At 40.4% G+C, this 20,704-nt stretch overlaps 1 protein-coding gene and 1 pseudogene across 1 annotated transcript in view; one reads left to right on the forward strand and one right to left on the reverse strand.

The window, feature by feature from the left end:
- The window catches only part of LOC101986283, a 2,261-nt pseudogene extending 1,845 nt beyond the window's left edge, over positions 1-416 (reverse strand).
- Gpr158 (G protein-coupled receptor 158) overlaps positions 1-19,797 on the forward strand; it is a 362,091-nt gene extending 342,294 nt beyond the window's left edge. Inside the window, exons 8-11 of the mRNA XM_005354743.3 lie at positions 3,044-3,182; positions 11,167-11,272; positions 14,385-14,531; positions 15,469-19,797. Of these exons, the coding sequence (XP_005354800.1) occupies positions 3,044-3,182; positions 11,167-11,272; positions 14,385-14,531; positions 15,469-16,944 (1,868 nt within the window). The 3' untranslated portion in view covers positions 16,945-19,797. The remainder of the gene's footprint in view (positions 1-3,043; positions 3,183-11,166; positions 11,273-14,384; positions 14,532-15,468) is intronic.
- Positions 19,798-20,704: the final 907 nt, after the last annotated feature.

A 20,704-nucleotide genomic window follows, 5' to 3' on the forward strand; every position in this document is an offset into this window, starting at 1 on the left:
TTGGGGTTGGTGATTCTGGTGGCATTGGGGTTGGTGGTTCTGGTGGTCTTGGGGTTGGTGGCTCTCGTGGCCAGCTGTGTTGCTCTTTCTACCATGTTCCTTGGAGGAAACGTTGTGAGCAGTCTCAGCACAGTAAGATTTTCTGGACATCAGAAGTCCTTTCAGCTCCTTGTCATTGTGAACCAGAAACTTCCTGACACCACTAGGCAGATGTGCTTGGTTTTCTTGCTGTTCCCATAACCAATGCTGGACATTAGGATCCGGCCATTGAATCTTCTCTGTACACTGCTCTCAACACCTCTGGGTTTGAGGCAGTTTCGCTTAATTTTGACATATCCGTCTGACTGGTGCTGGGTGAACTTCTTGGCCCTGTTTTTGAGGACCTTGGGCTTTACCAGAGGCTGGAGGGCAGCCATAATGATGCAAAAGAGATGGCAGCCACCTCACAGGTAGTGCTGAGGAAGAAGAAAAGAAAGTATTTAACATGGTGTTGAGCATGACAGCGTGTAGGCAGTCAGGATGTTGGAGCAGTAGCTGAGATCTCCTTCCTACTCCACAAGCAGTACACAGGGACGGACCAGGCATAGTGTGGGCTTTCACAAACCTCCAAGACCAGAGTGACACACCTTCTCCAAGGAGGCCACACCCCCTAATCTTTCCTAGTACATCAACTGATGACTGAGCCTCCGGGGATCATTGTCACACAGCGACCATGTGTATCTGGGTGTGGACTACACATGGGCCAGTGTCCTCAGAGGCCAGAAGAGGGTGTTGGATCCCTTGTTTCAGGTGGTTGTGAGTCTTCTGGCATGGGTCCTCTGGAAGAGGAAATGCTCGCACCTGCTAAGCCATCTTGCCTGCTCTTGTATTTTCTATCTCTATGTGCCCAGAGTTGCATAAAAATGTCATGGTTCAAAAGAAATCACAAGTGGAAAATGTTTAAGAAATTGTGATATAAATTACTGTTTTTATATATTTATTTTGTATTCTGTAACGTTACTGAAATAATTTACCAGTTCTAATAGTGTTCTGTTCTTGTTTTTGGTTTTGGGAAGGGGGAACCAAGGAAGCCCTGCCTGTGTAAAGAACAGATAAAGCCTTGAGTGCATGTGTATTGTAGTCATAGGCTCCACCATGTCAAAGGACCCAATGCCTCAGTTTCACGGGAATAGACAAGCTTCCTTCCACCCCACCAGCCCAGGGAGCTTCAGTGTAGTGATATTTTGTTTGTGTTTTAACAAATAAAGTTTGCCTGGAGATCAGCTGGCAGAGCTAAACCACTAGAGTCCAGGTGGTGGTGACCTTTAATCTCAGTCCTTGGGAGTCCTAGGACTTTAATCCCAGCACTAGGGAGGTGGAGACAGGAAGGGGTATGACTGAGTGGAGAGAGAACTATAAGGTGTGAGGAGACAGGAGCTCAAATGCAGTCTGAGGCAGCAGTCCGAGGACAGGATCGCCCCTTTGGTCTGAGCATTGGTAGAGGTAAAAGGTCTCTCTAGTGGTTGGCCACTAGATTCTTCAGCTTTCACTCCTGATAACTACCTTCAGTTTATTCTTATTAAGAACAATTAAAAGCCAGGTGGTAGTGATGCATGCCTTTAATCCCAGCACATGGGAGGAAGAAGCAGTCAGATCTCTGTGAGTTCGAGACCAGCCTGGTCTACAAGAGCTAGTTACAGGAGAGGCTGTGAAAGCTACAGAGAGCCAGGCAGTGGTGGCACAGGCCTTTAATCACAGCACTCGGGAGGTAGAGGCAGGTGGATCTCTGCGAGTTCGAGGCCAGCCTGAGGTAGGAGAGGGTGGGTAGGAGAGGTGGGTAGGAGAGGTAGGATTTCCAGTAATTGGAGCACTGTCTAATGTTTAGATTCTGCTAGAAAGAAGCTGAAGTGTTGGCAGAGAGAGCTGCTTGGCTTGCGGATGGACAATCAGTGCTTTGAATAGAGGCCAGCATTTCAGGTGCAAGGTTACATCTGGGTGACCTAGCATGCGGGGTGTCTCCACATGAGAGCTATCGCTCTTAGCGGTGAGATGCTATTTTCCAGTAAGGTCATGTTACTAAGAGAGATGAAGTGGATTAGTCAGAGTGGCTTCATATTGCAGTGCTCAAACAGTCTGTGATGTCACCTGGCTGTAATCCCTGGATTCAGGCAACTTGAACTGGAGGCTACATCCTATCAATAAAATAAAATGAAATTAAAATTAAAATAAAAAGAAGCAAGGATAAGTTTGAAAAACCAACAAATGATAAGCTTAGTATTAAGAAAGCCTTGAGATGATTCAGGAACTACGTTAAAGACTTTGTGTATACCAGATCATCTAGTTAGCAAATAGTCCTCCAAGTGTGCACTTTTATGAGTCTTGCTTTCCAGGTAAAGAAACTGAGTCTTCATAGGACATAGCCTGAGTCTATGCTGATTTAGGGAGAGTTCAGGCTCAGCCTAGTCACTCTTAGCTGATACATTGTGCCTGCCCCCTCCTGGCACAAAGATCCAACAAGGTGATCGCATATTTTATGGCTCTTTCCACACTCCGCCCACAAAAGAGAATTTCTGTCATGTGTGAAGAAACAATGTTTCATTTGTAAAATCTGCCACTGAGTGTTTAGCAACCTGTGCTCCCATAGCTCCCACCGTGGTTATTTTTACTCTCTGAGTTGGGCTTGATGCAGCGGAAACTTCCATTTCCAGAAGCTGTGTAGGTTTTTTGTCTCAATACTTTGTTAGGACCCAGCCTCCTATGAACACCAAACTTGGCTTGAGAATGGAGAATATCATTTCACAGTCAGTGTAGGGGAAAACTCCATATATTAGCAAAACAATGAGAATATCAATTGTGTTATAAACAATAACAGCAGAGTGTACCTTTGAAAAATATGTACATGGAATAAAAATTTAAAATTAAATAGATGGCCTCTGTATCTTTATGTGAATCGAAATTTGCAACATCTCAGATTATGTTCCTATAATAAAAGGCACGTTAAAAAACATTAATTTTCTATTTTTAACCTATGAAACTAATGGGGAATTGTTTGTTTCTCTCGCAGCTGAATTTCTATTCCTTTTGTGGGGCGTTTATCTCTGCTATGCAGTGCGAACAGTTCCTTCAGCATTTCACGAACCTCGCTACATGGCTGTCGCCGTACACAATGAGCTCATTATCACGGCTATATTCCACACAATTAGGTAAGTGATCTGTCTTAGTTAGGGCTTCTGTTGCTGCGGTGAAACACCATGACCGAAAAGCAACTTCAGGAGGAGAGGGTTTATTTGAATTACATTTCAACATTGCTGTTCATCACTTAAGGATGTCAGGACAGAAATTCAAACAGAGCAAGAACCTGGAAGCATGATCTGGTGCAGAGGTCATGAAGGGGAGCTGCAAGAACCTGGAAGCATGATCTGGTGCAGAGGTCATGAAGGGGAGCTGCTTACTGGCTTGTTTCCTATGGCTTGCTCAGCCCACCTTCTTACAGAACACAGAGACCATCCACCATTGGCTTGACCCTCCTCTATTGATCACTAAATGAGAAAATTTCTTACAAGTGAATCTCATTGAGACATTTTCTCTGATGACTCTAGCCTGTGTCAAGTTGGCACATAGACACATCACTGTTAAGCCACATCCCTTCCTTTCTTATTCATCCCCAAGATCTCACACTAAAATCATATTTTTTATGATTTTGCCATACTCTTTACCAGTTCAGTCTTTAAAATTTCAGTCTCTTTAAAATATCCAATCTTTTTTTAAAGTTCAAATCTTTCATCTGTGGGATCTTATAAAAAGTCAAAATTAAATTACTTCTTCAAGAGGGAAGAACCAGGGAATCATCACAACCTGGACTAAGCCAAACCAAACTCCGACAGTATAAATAAAAAAGACAGTGTCCAATTACCTGGGCTCCACTCATAATCTTCTGGAGTCCTCCAAAGAGCCTGGGTCCCTTCTCTGGCTGCTTGTCTTCTAGGCTCCAGCTAGCTCCGCTCCACTGCTGCTGCTGTCCCACAGTACTGGTGTCTCCAAGACACATGGGTCTCGGCTGCAACTGGGCTGCGCTTTCACCAGTAGCCTCTCGGGTTCTCTTCGTGGTGTCAAGCCTCAACTTCTTTGCTGTTTTAGGCATGGTCTCTGAGCCTAGAATTTATCAACTAGCCGTTGTTCTGTGATTCTCCCATGAATCTGTCCAGCAGACAAGGAGAAGGAAGAGTAGAGAGATGAAACAATGTGCACCTGACTTGTGAGGCCTTTCCCATGCATCATGATAAAAATGAAGTGGAAATCTCAGGGGCCAGATAACAAAAGGAATCCTAGCACTTTAATAATAACAAAAAATGTCATCCAATTGCTTGAAAAATACTGAAAGGATACAATTAAAACTGTGATGAGAAAAGTTGAATATCTTTTCCCTGATGAAAGGGTTAGGGGTCATTCCCCTGCTGACATCCATACTTCCCTGGAGTTGGAGAGGAACAGGAGGCTGAGGAAGGTGTGGCAGTTTCTCTGTGTGACTGCCTCTCAGAAAATACTGACTTCTACCTTTAGAAACCAGTAATGCCAGAGAGTATTTGGGATTCCAGGAAGATACTTAAACTTTTAAACAAAAAAGGAGGTTATCTGTCATCCATTAGCCCTGGAAACCCCATCAGGTTAGGAGTCAGGGAACTGGCCCAGTTTTGTCTTGCTTCAGCTCAAGAGATGGAAAAATAAAGATGGGCAGAAAATAAAAGGTGTTGGAAATTTGAGAAGAATAGAGTATGGCATTTAAAGTAAAACAAGGGAGGGAGACTTCTTAAATCCACCTGGACTAGAGTCCCCAGATCTGACAGAGAATGACCTGGGTCTAGAATGTGGGAAAAGACAGAAGACTTTGTCATAGTCCCATGGAATAAAACTCAAGATTACCTTACAAGCAAAGTCACTTTTGTTACTATTCTCCAGAAGGTCAAGAGTATAAGTTTTAAGATTTAACAAGCTTGCTTCTCTGTAACCAACTACTGTTGAAGGAGGGAGGGCTGGCTTTTGGTCCCAGCCACCCAGCTAGTTTAACCCTTGAAATAATCACACAGAAACTGTATTCATTTAAATACTGCCTGGCCCATTAGATCTAGCCTCTTATTGGCTAATTCTCACATCTTGATTCAACCCATTTCTAATAATCTGTGTGCCACCACGAGGTCATGGTTTACTGGGAAAAATTCAGCATGTCTGACCTGGCAGCTCCATGGCGGCTCTCTCACCCTGCTTCCTCTCAGAATTCAGTTCTGTCTCTCTGCCTACATAAATGCTGCCCTATCAAAAGGCCAAGGCAGTATCTTTATTCAACCAATGAAAGCAACACATAGACAGAAGAACCTCCTACACCATTTCCCCTTTTCTGTTTAAACCAAAAAAGAAAGGCTTTCACTTTAACATAGTAAAATTATATATAACAAAACAGCTATCAAGCAAGAAATACAGTTACAATATTTATATTTACCTTTTTATTTTATCATAACTAAGGAAAACTATAACTATAAATTCTCCAACTCCATCAAAGACTTCAGAAGGCTATAATATTACCTAAGTAAACAGGAAGTGCATTATAAGCAACTTCCAAAACTCTAGAAACTACAGAGACATCTTGCTGCCTGTACAGTCACCCAAAGTTATTCCGTACTGTTGGGGCATCCATCTTCAGCCTACAGGCCCATAGTATCCTGCAGACTTTTCCATGAAGCAGAAAATTTCAAAGACAGTTCAGTCACGTTCTTCTGTATCCTGCAGAATGTCTCACAGACTCTTTCATGAATCAGGAACCCAGAAGAAACATCTCACCTTTAGGCAAGTTCAGCAGTCCTTTCTCTGCGGATTCTTTATGTCCAGTTTATGCAACAGTCCAGGCAAGAGCAGTTTCTTGCCCAAATGGCTAACCAACTCCATAAGGAGCCTCTTTGATGCCCATATTCCTCTTGAAGTAGATTGTTGCTGCCAGAAACAGACGTGTTTTATTGTCATGAAAAGCCCTAAGTTATTAAAACATCTTAAATGACATATTCTATAGTCTTTGAAAGATATGAAAAATGCCTATCTAACTGAAATATATCTCTATATATCTAAAAAATATAACAGGACTACAAGCTTGACTATTATTGACAACCTATATTTCCTAATTATACAATACATTTTTAAATGAACTACACAATCACAATACCTTAATCAAGATCAGAAATACATATACATATAACAAAATTGACCTTAAACTTGTATCAATAAATCAAGTTTTATACCAATGCAAATTATTCATATCTATATCATACCCCCTTTACATGTAAAAGAATATTTATAGACAATATTTGGGAATATGGGCATAGTTTTTTCTCTCCATAGCTTCGTGATGTATGGGGGCACTATTAATCAGATCTTTTATGGTGTATCCTGTGTGCTACATTCATCTCAGTTGGCAGTTGAGCAAAGTAAGTTTTGAGGGTGTTCACAGCAATATTTCAGGAGGGGTGGTCTATCATACCATATTGGTCTAGAATCAATTCGCAGGGTCTCATTTTTTGTGAAAACAAAAGAAGAACCTCTTTTCCAAAGCATCATATCCTTAGACTCAATTCTGAAGTCAAGATACCTTTATAATATACATGCTGGATTAGCTTAGCAGCCCATACAATGAAAAGTCTCTCTGTATTTAGCTCCTTCACAGTCAAAAAAATTCAAAGAAAACACAATGATATACCAAATCCAGACTCTCTGTGAATTTTCCATTTTTACGTGGCTTTTTTTACTCTATAACTTTATTCTGTCTTGTTAAAGACTTTACCCTTTTTTGACATTAACTTTATTTTATGACTCTATACTCTTTTTCATTTCTTTCCCAAGCCTGTGTACATTTATACAACACCGTGACCCATTTAAAGGTCTTTTATGTCTGAATCTTTCTTATTGCATTGTCTTTAATTCTCTACTATCTTGAAGAGCTTTTAAAATGCTAAGCAGTTTGGTTGCAGCTGCTCTGGATGTTGGCTCTACCTCTCTCCAATTTCAAAATGGTGGACATACCATTTCTGCTAGCTCTGTGGCTGCCAGGTAGGAGCCACACTCAGCACTTTAACTCTGAGAATGAGTGTGCAGCACATACACTCTTTTTATCTGAGCTACAGCCAAATCTGCCACGCAGAACACTGCACAGCCTGGAAACACTCTGTGTATGGCAGCGGGAATCTGCCATGCTCTCCTGCCTGCCCAAGCCTGATCCTGCCTTCTGGAAGGAAGAGCTGAGCCATGGGTATGATCTCAGATACTTTGCTCCTGACCCCAAGTGGGCACACAAACACCTGGGCCCACAAATGCTCCATAGCTGGAGTTTGCACCAGCAGCAGGGCTCAGGAACCCTCCTTTTTAAAATGATGCAGCCTTTTTTTAAAATTGCTGATTGAGGAAAATCTCTCTGTGGCACACTACCAGAAAACAGCAAAAAGTTGTGTTAAACTCTGTTTTTTTCTGTGTTTAAAATTAAGCTCTCAGGTTTTTAAGTGGATTTAGTCCATCACATTGGGTGCTAAACTATAGTAGGAGGTAACAAGCTGTGTCCCGCTGCCCGGCTGGCTTACACACAAAATAACCACACAGAAATTATATTAATTAAATTATTGCCTGGTCCATTATCTCTGGCTTATTATTGGCTAACTCTCACATCTTGATTCAACCCATTTCTAATAATCTGTATAACACCATGAGGTCATGGCTTACCAGGAAAGATTCTAACCACTATCAGTCTCAGGAAGGAGCTTCATGGTGTCTGCCACTCTGCCCTTCTTTCCAGCATTCAGCTCTGTCTTCCCTGCCTACCTAAGTTCCTACCCTATCAAAAGGCCAATGCAGTTTCTTTATTCAACCAATGAAAGCAACACATAAACATAAGGACCTCCTACACCAAACTATAAAGTCAAATGTTCAGAAGCCACATAGCTGAAAGTCTCCAGGAGGCCCCTTGTGGGTGATTTACCAGCCCCGTTATTCTCACAATGGTACCAAGGAGTGAAAATGCTTATTGCCCTACAATAAGCTGCCAGCATTCAGAGAAACAAATTGCCAAAATTAAAAAGTTCAAAGAAGTTGTATAAATGTACCTGAGTGCTTTAGAGGTTCTCTGGTTGGTCCCATACTAAATATGATTTTTAATGGATTTGGAAATGGAAATTCACCCAGGTCCTTTCATCAACAGAAAACTATATTGTTTCCTTGATAAAATTTCAAAGATATTTTAGTAATAAGGCAGCATATAATCACTACTGAAAAATCATAAAACAATTAGGAAAGAAGCAAACTGCTCATTCATTCTCCAATGACAAGCACTGTCGACAGTAATGTATCCTTTGGATATTTTTATGTATGTGTGTGCATTTGAAACATTAAAAATTTGGGAATCTGTATTGCCAGGAAAGACAAATGAATGAAATTTTAGTTTCACACAGTAGGTCTACAGAACACTGATTTAGAGCATGGGTGGAGGAAAGTAATGGAAATAATATTTTAAAATTAAGTATTTTCCAAACCTACTTACACATGGAATTAATAATTCTGAAGCTTATAAAAACCCAGAAAAAGAAGCAATAGCAATAATTTTAAATCAACAAGATCCACTTTAGTCCTTTTTTTCTTGAATAAAATACTGTTGACTAAGGTTCTAGAAATAGGGAGACACGTATGACACACATGTTCTTGCTTTTGGCTTCACATATGATATTCTATGTATGTGCATATAGTACATGTGTATGAAAATTTACCATACATATATTTACTTTCTTTCTTATGTAATTGGGAGATTACACAAAAGCAAACCAAAATCCAAGAACTAACTCTGAAGAGATAATTGAGCAAAGGCCTTTCTTCCAGCCTGCTCTAATCCTTCACTGACTTTTAGAGAGAGCATAAAGAAACCGTTTAGGAATCTGCAAGATTTTTTTCATTGCTTTATTTTTAAACACACATTCTCAAATATTGCTATGCTCCTGAAGTTTCAGTCTATTTTTGCAAAGCTAAAACACCGTTTTAAAACTGAAGCTTCAAAACAACTGCTTTAAACCCATTTTTTCTCAAGATATTTCCAGCCAGAGCTGCAACCAGGCAGCAATTTAAGGCTGATTAAATTGAAAGTAATTAATGTCAGCATTATTTCAAAGTAATTTTCGGAAGGTCACAATTTTTACTTAAAGTGTGTGGAACCACTCCCCCTAGATGCAGAAGGCAACTTCCTATGGAGAGTACATACTTGTGTTGGCATAGGAGATAGAATTTTCCCTACAAGAGGGTGCTTACAGACACAAATCCATTTTCACTCCTGTGCCTTTCTCTGCCAGGATTTGTAATGACCACTAAATAACTGGGTTTGTATCATTTTGTAGGGCACACCATTCATATATATCCATATATGTATGCATATATATATATGTGTGTGTGTGTGTGAATGTAAATGCGTGTGTCATGCATGCTTCAGAGACTGTCATCTGTTGCTCAGTATGGCAGTCCCATCACAATGATTTAAGAAAATTTCACATGACTCGAGGAAACAGATCATGACATAAAGTTTATTGCCCTTGAATAAAGTACATGTTAAAAACATTCAAAGCCTAGGGAAGTCCACCTTTCCCACAAAGGAACTAGAGAAGGTGGCAGTCTAGAACAGCCATGTGACATGTGGGCTGTCATCAAAGGTCTGCACATTCCCGTATGCTGTGACTCTTTTTCACATCTCCAGAATCATGGGGAAATAGCTTTCCATTTTGGATGACCCCAAGCTTCTGTCTTAGCTCAGCGTTATAAAGGGTGGAGGAAGAGATGAGGACAATACCCTTGGTGACACGTTTGCTTTACACAGTAGCAAAATTATAGCAAATGTGGAACCTTGAAGACTTTAAATTTAGCTTAGTCAAGTTCAGCCATTACTATGTTTGCTCTATAATTATAATGTGAACCCTCGGGAGAGATGTTTCAGTAGTTAAGAGCACTTGCTGTTCTTCCTGAGGAGCAGGGCTCTGTTTCCAGCATCCACACTGAGTAGTTACAGCTGCCCTGTAATTCCAGCTCTAGGGGAATCCAGTGGATTCCTTCTGGGTTCCACACATTCCTGCACACATATGCCAGTACTCACAAATAGACTCACACATACACATAATTAACAATTAAGTAAACCTTAATAATATGAAATTTATTAGTATGTTAACTTTTCAAATTTTATGTTATATGACATTGGAACAAAATTCTAATTCTTCAACTTCTAAAGCAGTAAAATAGCATATTGAGCACTGGGAAATATACAGTGTATGGGGAAGTTAAAGGGGGATTATAATTACAATAAATCCTTTATAAATACAGCCCCTAGTTTGGGCATGGGGATGAGTCCTTTTAAATGGCGCTCTCCTTGTGCATTCACTCATGGATTGACAGGAATTCCAGAGCAAAACAGTAGTAAATCCTCTTCTCCAGCTTGAAGAAGATCTTTATGAAAACTTTTTGGAGATTATTCTAAATACTGTAAATTATTTAAGACAATTTGACAATTTTTGAAAAAACCAAAGCTTTATTCTAAAAGGTTCCTCTTGCTGGGTGTGCTGCTCAGAGGTGAAAAGTGTTCGTACAAAACCACAAAGTGAGAATGAAAACAAAGGCATCTCAAGCATCATTAGCATAGCCACTTATCAACTGCATCACTTGCTCAATGTTGTAAGGTTTTGAGACTATTCACAAAGACAAATAAGTAAGTAATTAACTTTTCTTTCCCTCCTTCACTTCCATTGATATTTTTTTAAAACAAATAATGTTACAAGAAAATACTCAAACATGACATGCAACTAAATTTACCCAAGCTACCATCTATAGCTTCCATTTTGAACCTATGTGCATTCTTGACTTTGTAGAATTGATTTATATATGTTTATTATATCAATAAATGTCAACATAAAAGTATTAGCATGGTCTATATGTAGGTACAACCTTAAATAATAACTTTACAGTCCTGCCAACCTAAAAGTCATTTACACCTTTATTTTTCTGTGATGAAAATATATGCATAGAAGAAACTATTTTGTGTCTCTAAGTACATCGAGTGGAAATGTCTGCAAAAATGCTGGATTTTGAAGCCGAAATCTCTGCCTTAACAGCTAACATGGAGACCTCTCCTTTCAGATTCGTGCTGGCCTCAAGACTTCAGTCTGACTGGATGCTGATGCTCTATTTTGCACACACTCACTTGACGGTGACAGTCACCATTGGGCTGCTTTTGATCCCAAAGGTATTCATCCAGTATTGTGTTTGTTCTTTCAGGGCAGTTGTCTGAGGCACATGGAGTTTTTATTTCTCTTAAAAGTACACATAACTATGGACAAAGGGAGTGTGGGGATTTGCTTGATGCTCCAAAAGTTGCCTCTAACATTTCTTCCCAGGAAAGTGAATGTCTGTTTTTTTGGGAAATTATTAAACATCTTAAATAAAATGTAAGGACCTTAATTTATACCAGATTCCACTATCTCTTTCAGTCCCTTTCCAAATATTTTTATTTCTACTTCACTCTTAGTCATTATGACTTATTCAAAGTAACTCTTGCTGAAGCTGGCAATATTAGCAAGGTTGTTTTACCTTTGGTTGTGAGCCTAACCCTTAACGGCTGGGCAATCTCTCCTAACCACCAACGATTTTAAGGAACTGCCGAGCTAAACAACTTCTCTATATCTGCCTTCAGAAAAATCTTGTGTCAAAATTTCAGAGACTTTTTGCATAATAAAAATTAGTGAGTGTGATATTATGTATAAAGGAACCTCTATAATGGCATATTCTGGTTGCAGTTTGCCTAGGATTAAAGGGGAAGTGAACTCAGCCGATGTAGATTCTGGATGGTTCTTACCTTTACCTGGCTGTATATTGTAACATCGGCCAAGATTCTGATCTGAGTTTTAGTTTCCTCAGAAGTAAAACTTAGAATAAAATAAGATGACTTTGGAGTTTGGGCTAAAAGTAGATTATACAAGTTAGAGCATTGTAATTATTATCACAACTATTCTGATGTTTACAGAGAAATGTTGTATTATAGCAGCTAAACCCACAGTTGTGGTCTCTTGTCTTTCACATCTGGTTTCATCTCACTTATCACATATAACCAATAGGTTCAATCTGATTGAAAAGACTAAACAATTACAAACAGTAAAATATCAGTTTTTAAGCCTCCCTGAGTAATGCTAACTGATCACAATATTTCCAGAGGTTACTTTTCTACTGTAGTTTATCTAAGCTCTTTAAAACTTTGTAATACAAATTACATATTTATTAGGTTAATAGAAACTCTGACTGTTCCTTCTTAAATTATTACTGAACTACAAAGAAATTTAAATCTAATGTTCATGCAAAATCCTTATTCATGAATGCTCACAGTACTATTATTCATAAAAACCTAAATGTTTGTCAGCTGATAAATACATAAGTAAGACATAGTATATCTTTATAATGGAAGCAAGCTATTTGTTAATAAAATGCATTTAGTGCAAGCTAGGGAGATCATCAGTCAGTAATGCACTTGTTGTGCAACCATGAGAACGCTTTCTTAAACTTATACTGTGTCAACAATTGTTCTTGAAAACGATTCTGTTCATGTAGGTGTCCTCCAGGTGCTATATAGACTTGGGACTCTACCATATTTAGCTCTCACATCTGGAAGTCTCTGGTGCCTGTGAGTCTCACAGGAAAAAAGGAAAAGCAGGATTTAGTCACCATGGTTTTTCAATAAGTGCTAAGTACAAAACACAGATTGTTAAGTAGAAGATTTCTGCTTCCCGTGTTATTGTGTGCACATGGATAACTGGTGTTAACCCTGTCTCTATGATAAAACATGTTGAGGAAAGAAGGGATTTATTTGGTTTACAGTCCCAAGCCATAGTCCACTGCAACCAAGGGGAAGTTGAGCAAGAACTTAGTGGGTATTCACATGACATCCACAGTCACGAGCAGAGAAAAATGGGCACCAGCACTGATCTGTTTGATTGCTTCATCCAACGTTGTTTCATCTTAAGTAGTTCAGGCCCCAATGCCTAGGGGATGGTGACACCCACAGTAGTAGAAACCCTCCTACATTAATTGACAACCAAGACGGACTTACACAGACATGATGAACCAACCTGATAAAGACAAATACTCAACTGAGACTCCTTTCCTGAGTGATTCTAAATTGTTGTAAGTTGACATTAAAAAAAAAAACGCAGTACAGTTGACTAAGCTAGTCATTTAATGACAACTGCCTTTAAAAACCTTTGTATCATAAAAAGAAATGATCTATTAAATTTTAAGTATAAATACACTCTGAAAATTACACAAGATTAAAGTCCCAATTAATACTGAACACACAGTTCGTTGTGCACAAACCCAAGTTCCATTTTGCTTTCCTTTGCATCAATGTTTTCACTGTTGGTAACAGTTGACCAAGTCTGGTGGAGCTATCTCTGCAGGATCTACTAATTTTTAAAGAAATGTTTGAACTATTGTTAATCTGGGCCGAGAGAATATGTTTTCTAAACTGTTATCTCAATTTCATAAAACGTTGTCTCCATATCGTTTAAGGCATGACTAGATTGTTCTTTCTTTCTTGCCTTCTGTCACTCACCCAACTCACTCTTTGACTTCGATACCTAAGAAAAACACAGACAAGCACATCAAACCAAACAACAGCACATGAGCAAAAACAAAATGTGAGAAAAGGGGAGCTTGATTAAAAATGATGTGCTTGAGGCAAAAACTAGTGTCATTTAAATCTTCCACTTTAATTTAACTACCATCTGAGTGAGATGCCATTAAGCAAGATGATACTGTGCTCTACAGGAGTCCCATGTCTTAGTCAAGAGTTCACTGATGGCCAGTGTGTGACTGGGATCACATATCCTGTCCACTGGGTTTTAGCTAAAGCCACATGCATAGCCAAAAAGTCACATCCCTGTCTCTAGGGTAATTATCTGTACAGATGAATAGATTCTCACTGAAGCAGAAATTATTGTATTATATAATACTATATCCAGACAGTTTTCATCCATGCATAAGTACATCAAATTCCTTCTCCTATGGAGGCTTTCTTATAATTCTTCTACCTATTTTTTTCAAAGAGCAAATATAGTATGGAAAATGAGTAAAACCTAACTCTGGAATCCTAAGGAAGAAACAAGGGTAATGTTGAGGTGGAAGAGTGAACGGAGTGAACAGTCAGCTCTAGAACATCCCAGGGAAAGCAAACCACAATCATAGCCACAAAGCATTGCTACGTGTTGAGTGGGTGAATCCATCTAGATGAAGAAATCAAGTTAGCATCAGATGATGTACTGTCTAACAAAGGGTTGATGGCTACAGTTAACACTGAATATCTATTGCAGTTTTCACATTCAAGCAATAATCCCCGTGACGACATTGCTACAGAAGCATATGAAGATGAGTTGGACATGGGTCGTTCTGGATCCTACCTGAACAGCAGTATCAATTCAGCCTGGAGTGAACACAGCCTCGATCCAGAAGACATACGGGTAAGGCCAGAGGGACCTTTTTTTTCTGTCAGATCAGTTCATACAGACAAGTGTGTGTGGATGGGGGCACATACGTGGGCTCAGGTTTCTGTCTGCTCTGAAGAAAAAGAGAATGTACGTTTGTGAGCCTGAAGGCATCTGGGAAGTAAGACTGCAGTGTAGAATCATGGTATAATTGTGCTTCATAAAACTGCCTCAGCAGCCGGGCGGTGGTGGCGCACGCCTTTAATCCCAGCACTTGGGAGGCAGAGGCAGGCGGATCTCTATGAGTTTGAGACCAGCCTGGTCTACAAGAGCTAGATCCAGGACAGGCTCCAAAGCCACAGAGAAACCCTGTCTCAAAAAATCAAAAACAAACAAACAAACAAAAACCAACCAAACAAAAAAACCTGCCTCAGCTCTCCCACCTGCCTTGGTCACACTTCCTGTCTTGCCTGACTTGTTGACATCTCATGATTTTAGCAAGGTAACAAACACCTGTAAGCAGAGAGACTGGCTTGTTTAATACAATGTGTGAAAACGGATCAGCCTCTGAAGGCAGATGCTTTGCACTGCTGTTGCCAGGTCCAGCTCGCACCAGTCATGACTGTATCAGTGGCAACGCTGCTCCCAACACCTCACAGGGTTGATGTGCAGCAGCTCTGGGGACATTGGGTTTTCTTATAGCTGGGCTCAGTCTTGATCACACGAGTTAAACATTCCAAGTCTTTGCTCCATGAAGCAAAGTAAAACCTATAAATTGTGTATTAAAGTTCAAAGTTTGTTTAAGGGGGAAAAACCCAAAATTATTAGAAAGTTAAGAACAAGGAGAAATTGATGGGTGCAGTCATTACAATTGTTCGAGAAAGCTCAATCTCGTTTTCATTAGCACCAGTCAGGTGTTTTTTGTCATAAAAGCTAAATCTCTGCCTCTTTGAATGTCTTCTTGTCCTGGCAGGATGAGCTGAAAAAACTCTATGCCCAGTTAGAAGTATATAAGCGCAAGAAAATGATCACAAACAACCCCCACCTACAGAAAAAGCGGTGCTCCAAGAAGGGCTTAGGCCGGTCCATCATGAGGCGTATCACTGAGATCCCAGAGACAGTCAGCAGGCAGTGCTCCAAGGAGGACAAGGAGGGTACGGATCATAGTGCGGCCAAGGGAGCAGGCCTTGTCCGGAAGAACCCCGCTGAGTCCTCAGGGAACACAGGGAGACCCAAGGAGGAGTCCCTGAAAAATCGAGTCTTTTCTCTCAAGAAATCCCATAGCACGTATGACCATGTGAGAGAGCAGACAGAAGAGCCCAGCAGCCTACCCACGGAGAGCCAGGAGGAGGAAGCCACAGAAAATTCGACCTTGGAGTCCCTGTCAAGTAAAAAACTGACACAAAAGCTCAAAGAAGACAGTGAAGCGGAGTCCACAGAGTCCGTGCCTTTGGTGTGCAAGTCAGCTAGCGCTCACAACCTCAGCTCCGAGAAGAAGCCTGGGCACCCGCGCACATCCATGTTACAGAAGTCGCTCAGTGTCATTGCAAGTGCCAAGGAGAAGACGCTCGGGCTGGCTGGAAAAAACCAGACTTTAGCTATGGAAGACCGACCTAAGTCCCAGAAACCTCTGCCAAAAGATAGAGAGTCAAACAGGAAGTACTCAAATCCGGATAACACAGACACGAAAGATTCCAGCCTCCCAAACTCCAATCATTTGGAGGAGCATAGAAAGCCTCAGAAATCCGGGATTATGAAACCGCAGAGGGTCAACCTCCCAACTGCCAATTCTGACCTGAGCCCCAGTACCAACCAGATAAAGGACAATTTTGACATTGGAGAAGTGTGCCCTTGGGAGGTTTATGATCTGACCCCTGGTCCTGTGCCTTCAGAACCAAAAGCTCAAAAACACGTATCAATTGCAGCTTCTGAACTGGAACAAAACCCAGTTTCTTCCTTGAAGGAGAAGGCCCACCTCAAGCCTAAGGCAGCTGTCGGTCTTCACCAACTTAATCACAAGAGCTTAGACAAGACAGATGTGTGCCCCTGGGAGAGCCAAGGTCCGTCCCTTTTGGAAGACGAGAATCGACTGATTTCTAAGACTCCAGTTCTACCCGGGAGAGCTAGGGAGGAGAACGGAAGTCAGCTCTACACAGCCAGTGTGTGCGCTGGGCAATATGAAGAACTGCCCCCCAAAGCCGTGGCATCGAAGGTAGAAAAGGAAAAGCTCAACCAAACGGGAGACCAGGAGAAACAGACATCTGCCTCTGAGGGCACCATTCCTGGCTCCTGTGACTCAAGGAATCACTCCCAGCCACTTTTAACGTCGCGAGCAGAAGTGTGTCCTTGGGAATTTGAGATCCTAGATCAACCAAACGCTGAAAGAAGTGTAGCTTTACCCGCCTCCTCCGCTTTAAGCGCAAATAAGACAGCAGGGCCTCGGAAATAGGAGGTCTTGGGGGCACTTTCAGAGTGCTGCACCCTGGGAAGAAAAAGGGTCAGCCACAGTGTGATAGAAAATAGACCTGAAAATCAAAAACTATCAAGAAATTCTTGTCAGCTTGGGGAAATACGGCACACTGTGTGGTGAGGTAAAGGCGTGGGCTGGAGAAGGCTGGAAGCAGCTGTGTGTCACAAGGAAAAAGTCTGGCTCAGTCACGAAAAGTCATTCCCAGAGCAACAGTGGGGAGAGCTTGGATTTCAACCTGTCTCATGGACATTGCCCAGTCAGTCTTTACCCGTGGGATCCTATGCAAGTTTAACCAGGAGGCATGGATTTTAAGAATGGGGAAGCTTAGATCTGTGTGACTGAAATTCTAAGTAGCCAATCAAAACACCTACTTTACCTATTTAACCTTGGTAGCACTGCTAACTTAATGCACCCAATACCTTTTATATAAATGATTGCTCTCATTTTCTTAAAATGTATGTTTCAGTACATTGTTGTGTCTCATATTCAAGCATTCCAGATTGTGTAATTTTTGCAAATAACTTTGATATTATGTGACACAACACATTTATGCAATCCACAGCTACTCAATTGTCATTGCAAACTACTGAATACCTGCTATCTATCAACCGTAGTTGATTCTTGGATTACAGTAAGCTTTCTCTGGCTTAGGAAGCCATAACTGTTATGATGCAAACTTTTAGTTTGGACCGTGGATTCTATAGCGTGAAGTTGGATTTGAGTCTATTATTTCCCATCATAGTTTGTTGTAATGTCTTAATTTTTAAAATCTAAGTTGAGTTTCTTGTTTGCACTCTGGTAGGGACTCTGAAGCTTTATTAGTCCTGGAGATCAAGTGGTCCCGCTTCGTCACATGTCTTAGTAAGTTAAGGACAACTTATCCATTGTTTGTTCCAAGTCAGAGTTAGCCCACCCCAACGCATTGTCCTTTTGAACTCTTTCAGTATTTGGTATTAGCCTTTCCTAAGGCAGAAGCCGAGTGAGGAAACTGTGCAGTGCATTATTACCAATGAAAGAGGGAAACTAGGAACGCTGTGAGAATGAGAGCATACTGCAGGGCCAGGAAATTGCCTTTCGCAACAAATACAGAAAGGTAGCTCCTAATAGCACTTTCAAGGGATTATTTTTATAAAGAGAAAAATTAACGATCACATCAAGATCATTATATGGATATATTTTTATTATGCATATTGAATATATGATATTTTAAATTACCTTAAACTGTTTATTCTCATAAACTTTTATTTCATTGCTTCACCTAGGTGTAGAACTTGCTGGGCTCAAATCCCAAAGAGATTTTATAACCTGACTTACTCAAAGCCCATAATGTATTATGGGCTCTTAATTCTCTCCAGCACCAGAGCTTAGAAGTCCTGTAAACTACCATTGCAAGCCACCTAGCTCAAAATGCAAACATAAGATTTGTTTGGAACCCCCAAAGCATATCTTCTAGAACTTCCTGCATTCCATACCCACCTCCTAGCATGAGTGCCCTGAGTTGCTGACTTGGCTCTAAGAATGCTATCTTGAAATGAGATTCCAAAGTTCCATCACATTTTATGTAAAGATGAATCACTTACAACTGCATCCCAGGCTTGCATTTCTTCCTTCATAAACACTAAACTACTGCTTATTTGGCCAAGACATTTTCAGCCGAAGGAACCATTCTTTTATTTGATGAGCAACAAGGAGAATTTGCTAGGAAAATGGAAGATGGAGAGAAGGAATCAGAAGGTAGATACAAGGCTGTTTTTATTCTCAGTGGAACATATACAACAATTATCTATCATCAAACTTTTCTCAGTGTTAATTTTTTTTATTCAAAAGTAAGCAAGGCAGAACCATGTATAAATTGCCCTCACCCTTTTCTTGCTTCATGCATTACTCAGGTTGGCAGGGTGGGTTTGGAAAGCTATAGATTGTATTTTTAACTGCTGCTTTCATTAATTTCGATCATCCCCTCCTTTTCCAATCAGAACCTATCTGCTAGATGACTTTCAAGTATCTTGAGGAGCATTTGTGAGCTTGGTTTAGAGTTTCTAGACTCGCATACTTGCTTCGCTTGTGTCTGAGATCCGTTAGCACCTGATTCACACTGAGAATTACATAGTCAACTGTCACTGATTTTTGCACTTCAGAATGATCCTGCTTGACATATGGCTTACAGATTTGCCAAATTATACCTTAGTGACAGTCTGCCCCCACCCCAGATTACTCTCCACTATCACAAATCAGGGCTGATGCCTAGGGTCTTCCCTAGCCTTTTGTCATCACTTATCACCAAAAGATATTGAACTGTCTCATTGTGGAAGCATTTCCCCCCACCCCCCGGCTGAGAACAATAGAAAGTGCATACAATGTGAAGGTTGCACAAACATTTGCTAGGTTGTCCTTTTCAATGCATGTACAGGCTGCATCCTGTCATTGTTTTAAGCCAAGGTTTATAAATAAGTAGGTTTATATCAGTCTTAATAGAAGTGTATATTTTATGCAAGAATTAAATGCTTTACAACATAAATTATTACCCCACCCCTTGTAATCTTCGGTGGCAATACGGATTGAAACCCGACAGTTGTCTTGTATTTGCTTCCTAGGTTTCTGCATGCAAGTGGTGATAGGTAGGACTGACAACACACTGCCTTTGACTTCTAGCATTTAGCAGCCGAGAGTTGTAGAGTCAACAAAGCTGTAAGTCTCTTCACTTAACCTGTGGTTCTTCTAAAACTATTATCTGAATCTACAGCATCCCACCATGATATATTTGGTAAATTTATGTTGTGATGTGTTACAGCATGTAAATAACTATAACTTCTCTGCAATAAAACATTTATATGATAATGATTAGTGTGTTCATCTATCAAAAGTTGATTATATTTATTCAACTCATTCAAAGGAATTACAAGTAAATCTGTGCCTTTGGTTCAATGCATGTATGTGGTGTGTGTGTGTGTGTGTGTGTGTGTGTGTGTGTGCATGTGTGTGTGTTTAAGAGAGATTTTCTTACTGCCTATCTTTGGCAATAAGTAATTAGCCAAGTGTAACTACAGATAAAAAGGTGATTATTTGGTACAAGTAAAACTCATGAGGCTAAAGGTTGTGAATTTTAAAAGTTTCTATTATTCAGTTAGACGTTTTGTTTATTCAACACACACACCAGTCAGTCTGCCAGTCTGCTAAGCTGTGATGGTATGATGGTAAGCAGGGTTCCTAATGATATCCAGTCTGCCAGTCTGCTAAGCTGTGATGGTATGATGGTAAGCAGGGTTCCTAATGATATCCAGTAATGTACAGATGACACCAATGGGCATCACTAAATTAAGGAGTCAGGGAAAGGTCAACCAGAGAATTCAATTATAAATCCCAGAAAAATGTCAGGAATGAAAGGGATAATGTAAAGCTGAGCAGGTGACTGGGCATGGACCTGCAAGACGTGTTTCAGTTCAATACTGCTTTATCCCATTGTTCTGGATGGTAACAAAAACTTTTAGCAGGGTACAGTCAAGCCCTGGGATGAAGGAATCATTAAGAACATCCAAGGAATGTACTGCAGTGAACAAAGAGAAAAGGGACCTGGACCATTTCAAGAAGTAGCGTGAGTCTTGGTAAGATGAGGGCCCAGGATGGAAACAGGAAGCCTGCTACTACATCAAAATGACATCTTCAGGTGGCCGTTTTGTTATCCTTATGTAAAGAAAGAATGCAAACAGTTAAACAGTTATGACAAATATCATATTTGTTG

The sequence above is a fragment of the Microtus ochrogaster genome, chromosome 16 (genome assembly GCF_000317375.1).
Source record: "Microtus ochrogaster isolate Prairie Vole_2 chromosome 16, MicOch1.0, whole genome shotgun sequence".
In the NCBI taxonomy this organism is placed as follows: domain Eukaryota; kingdom Metazoa; phylum Chordata; class Mammalia; order Rodentia; family Cricetidae; genus Microtus; species Microtus ochrogaster.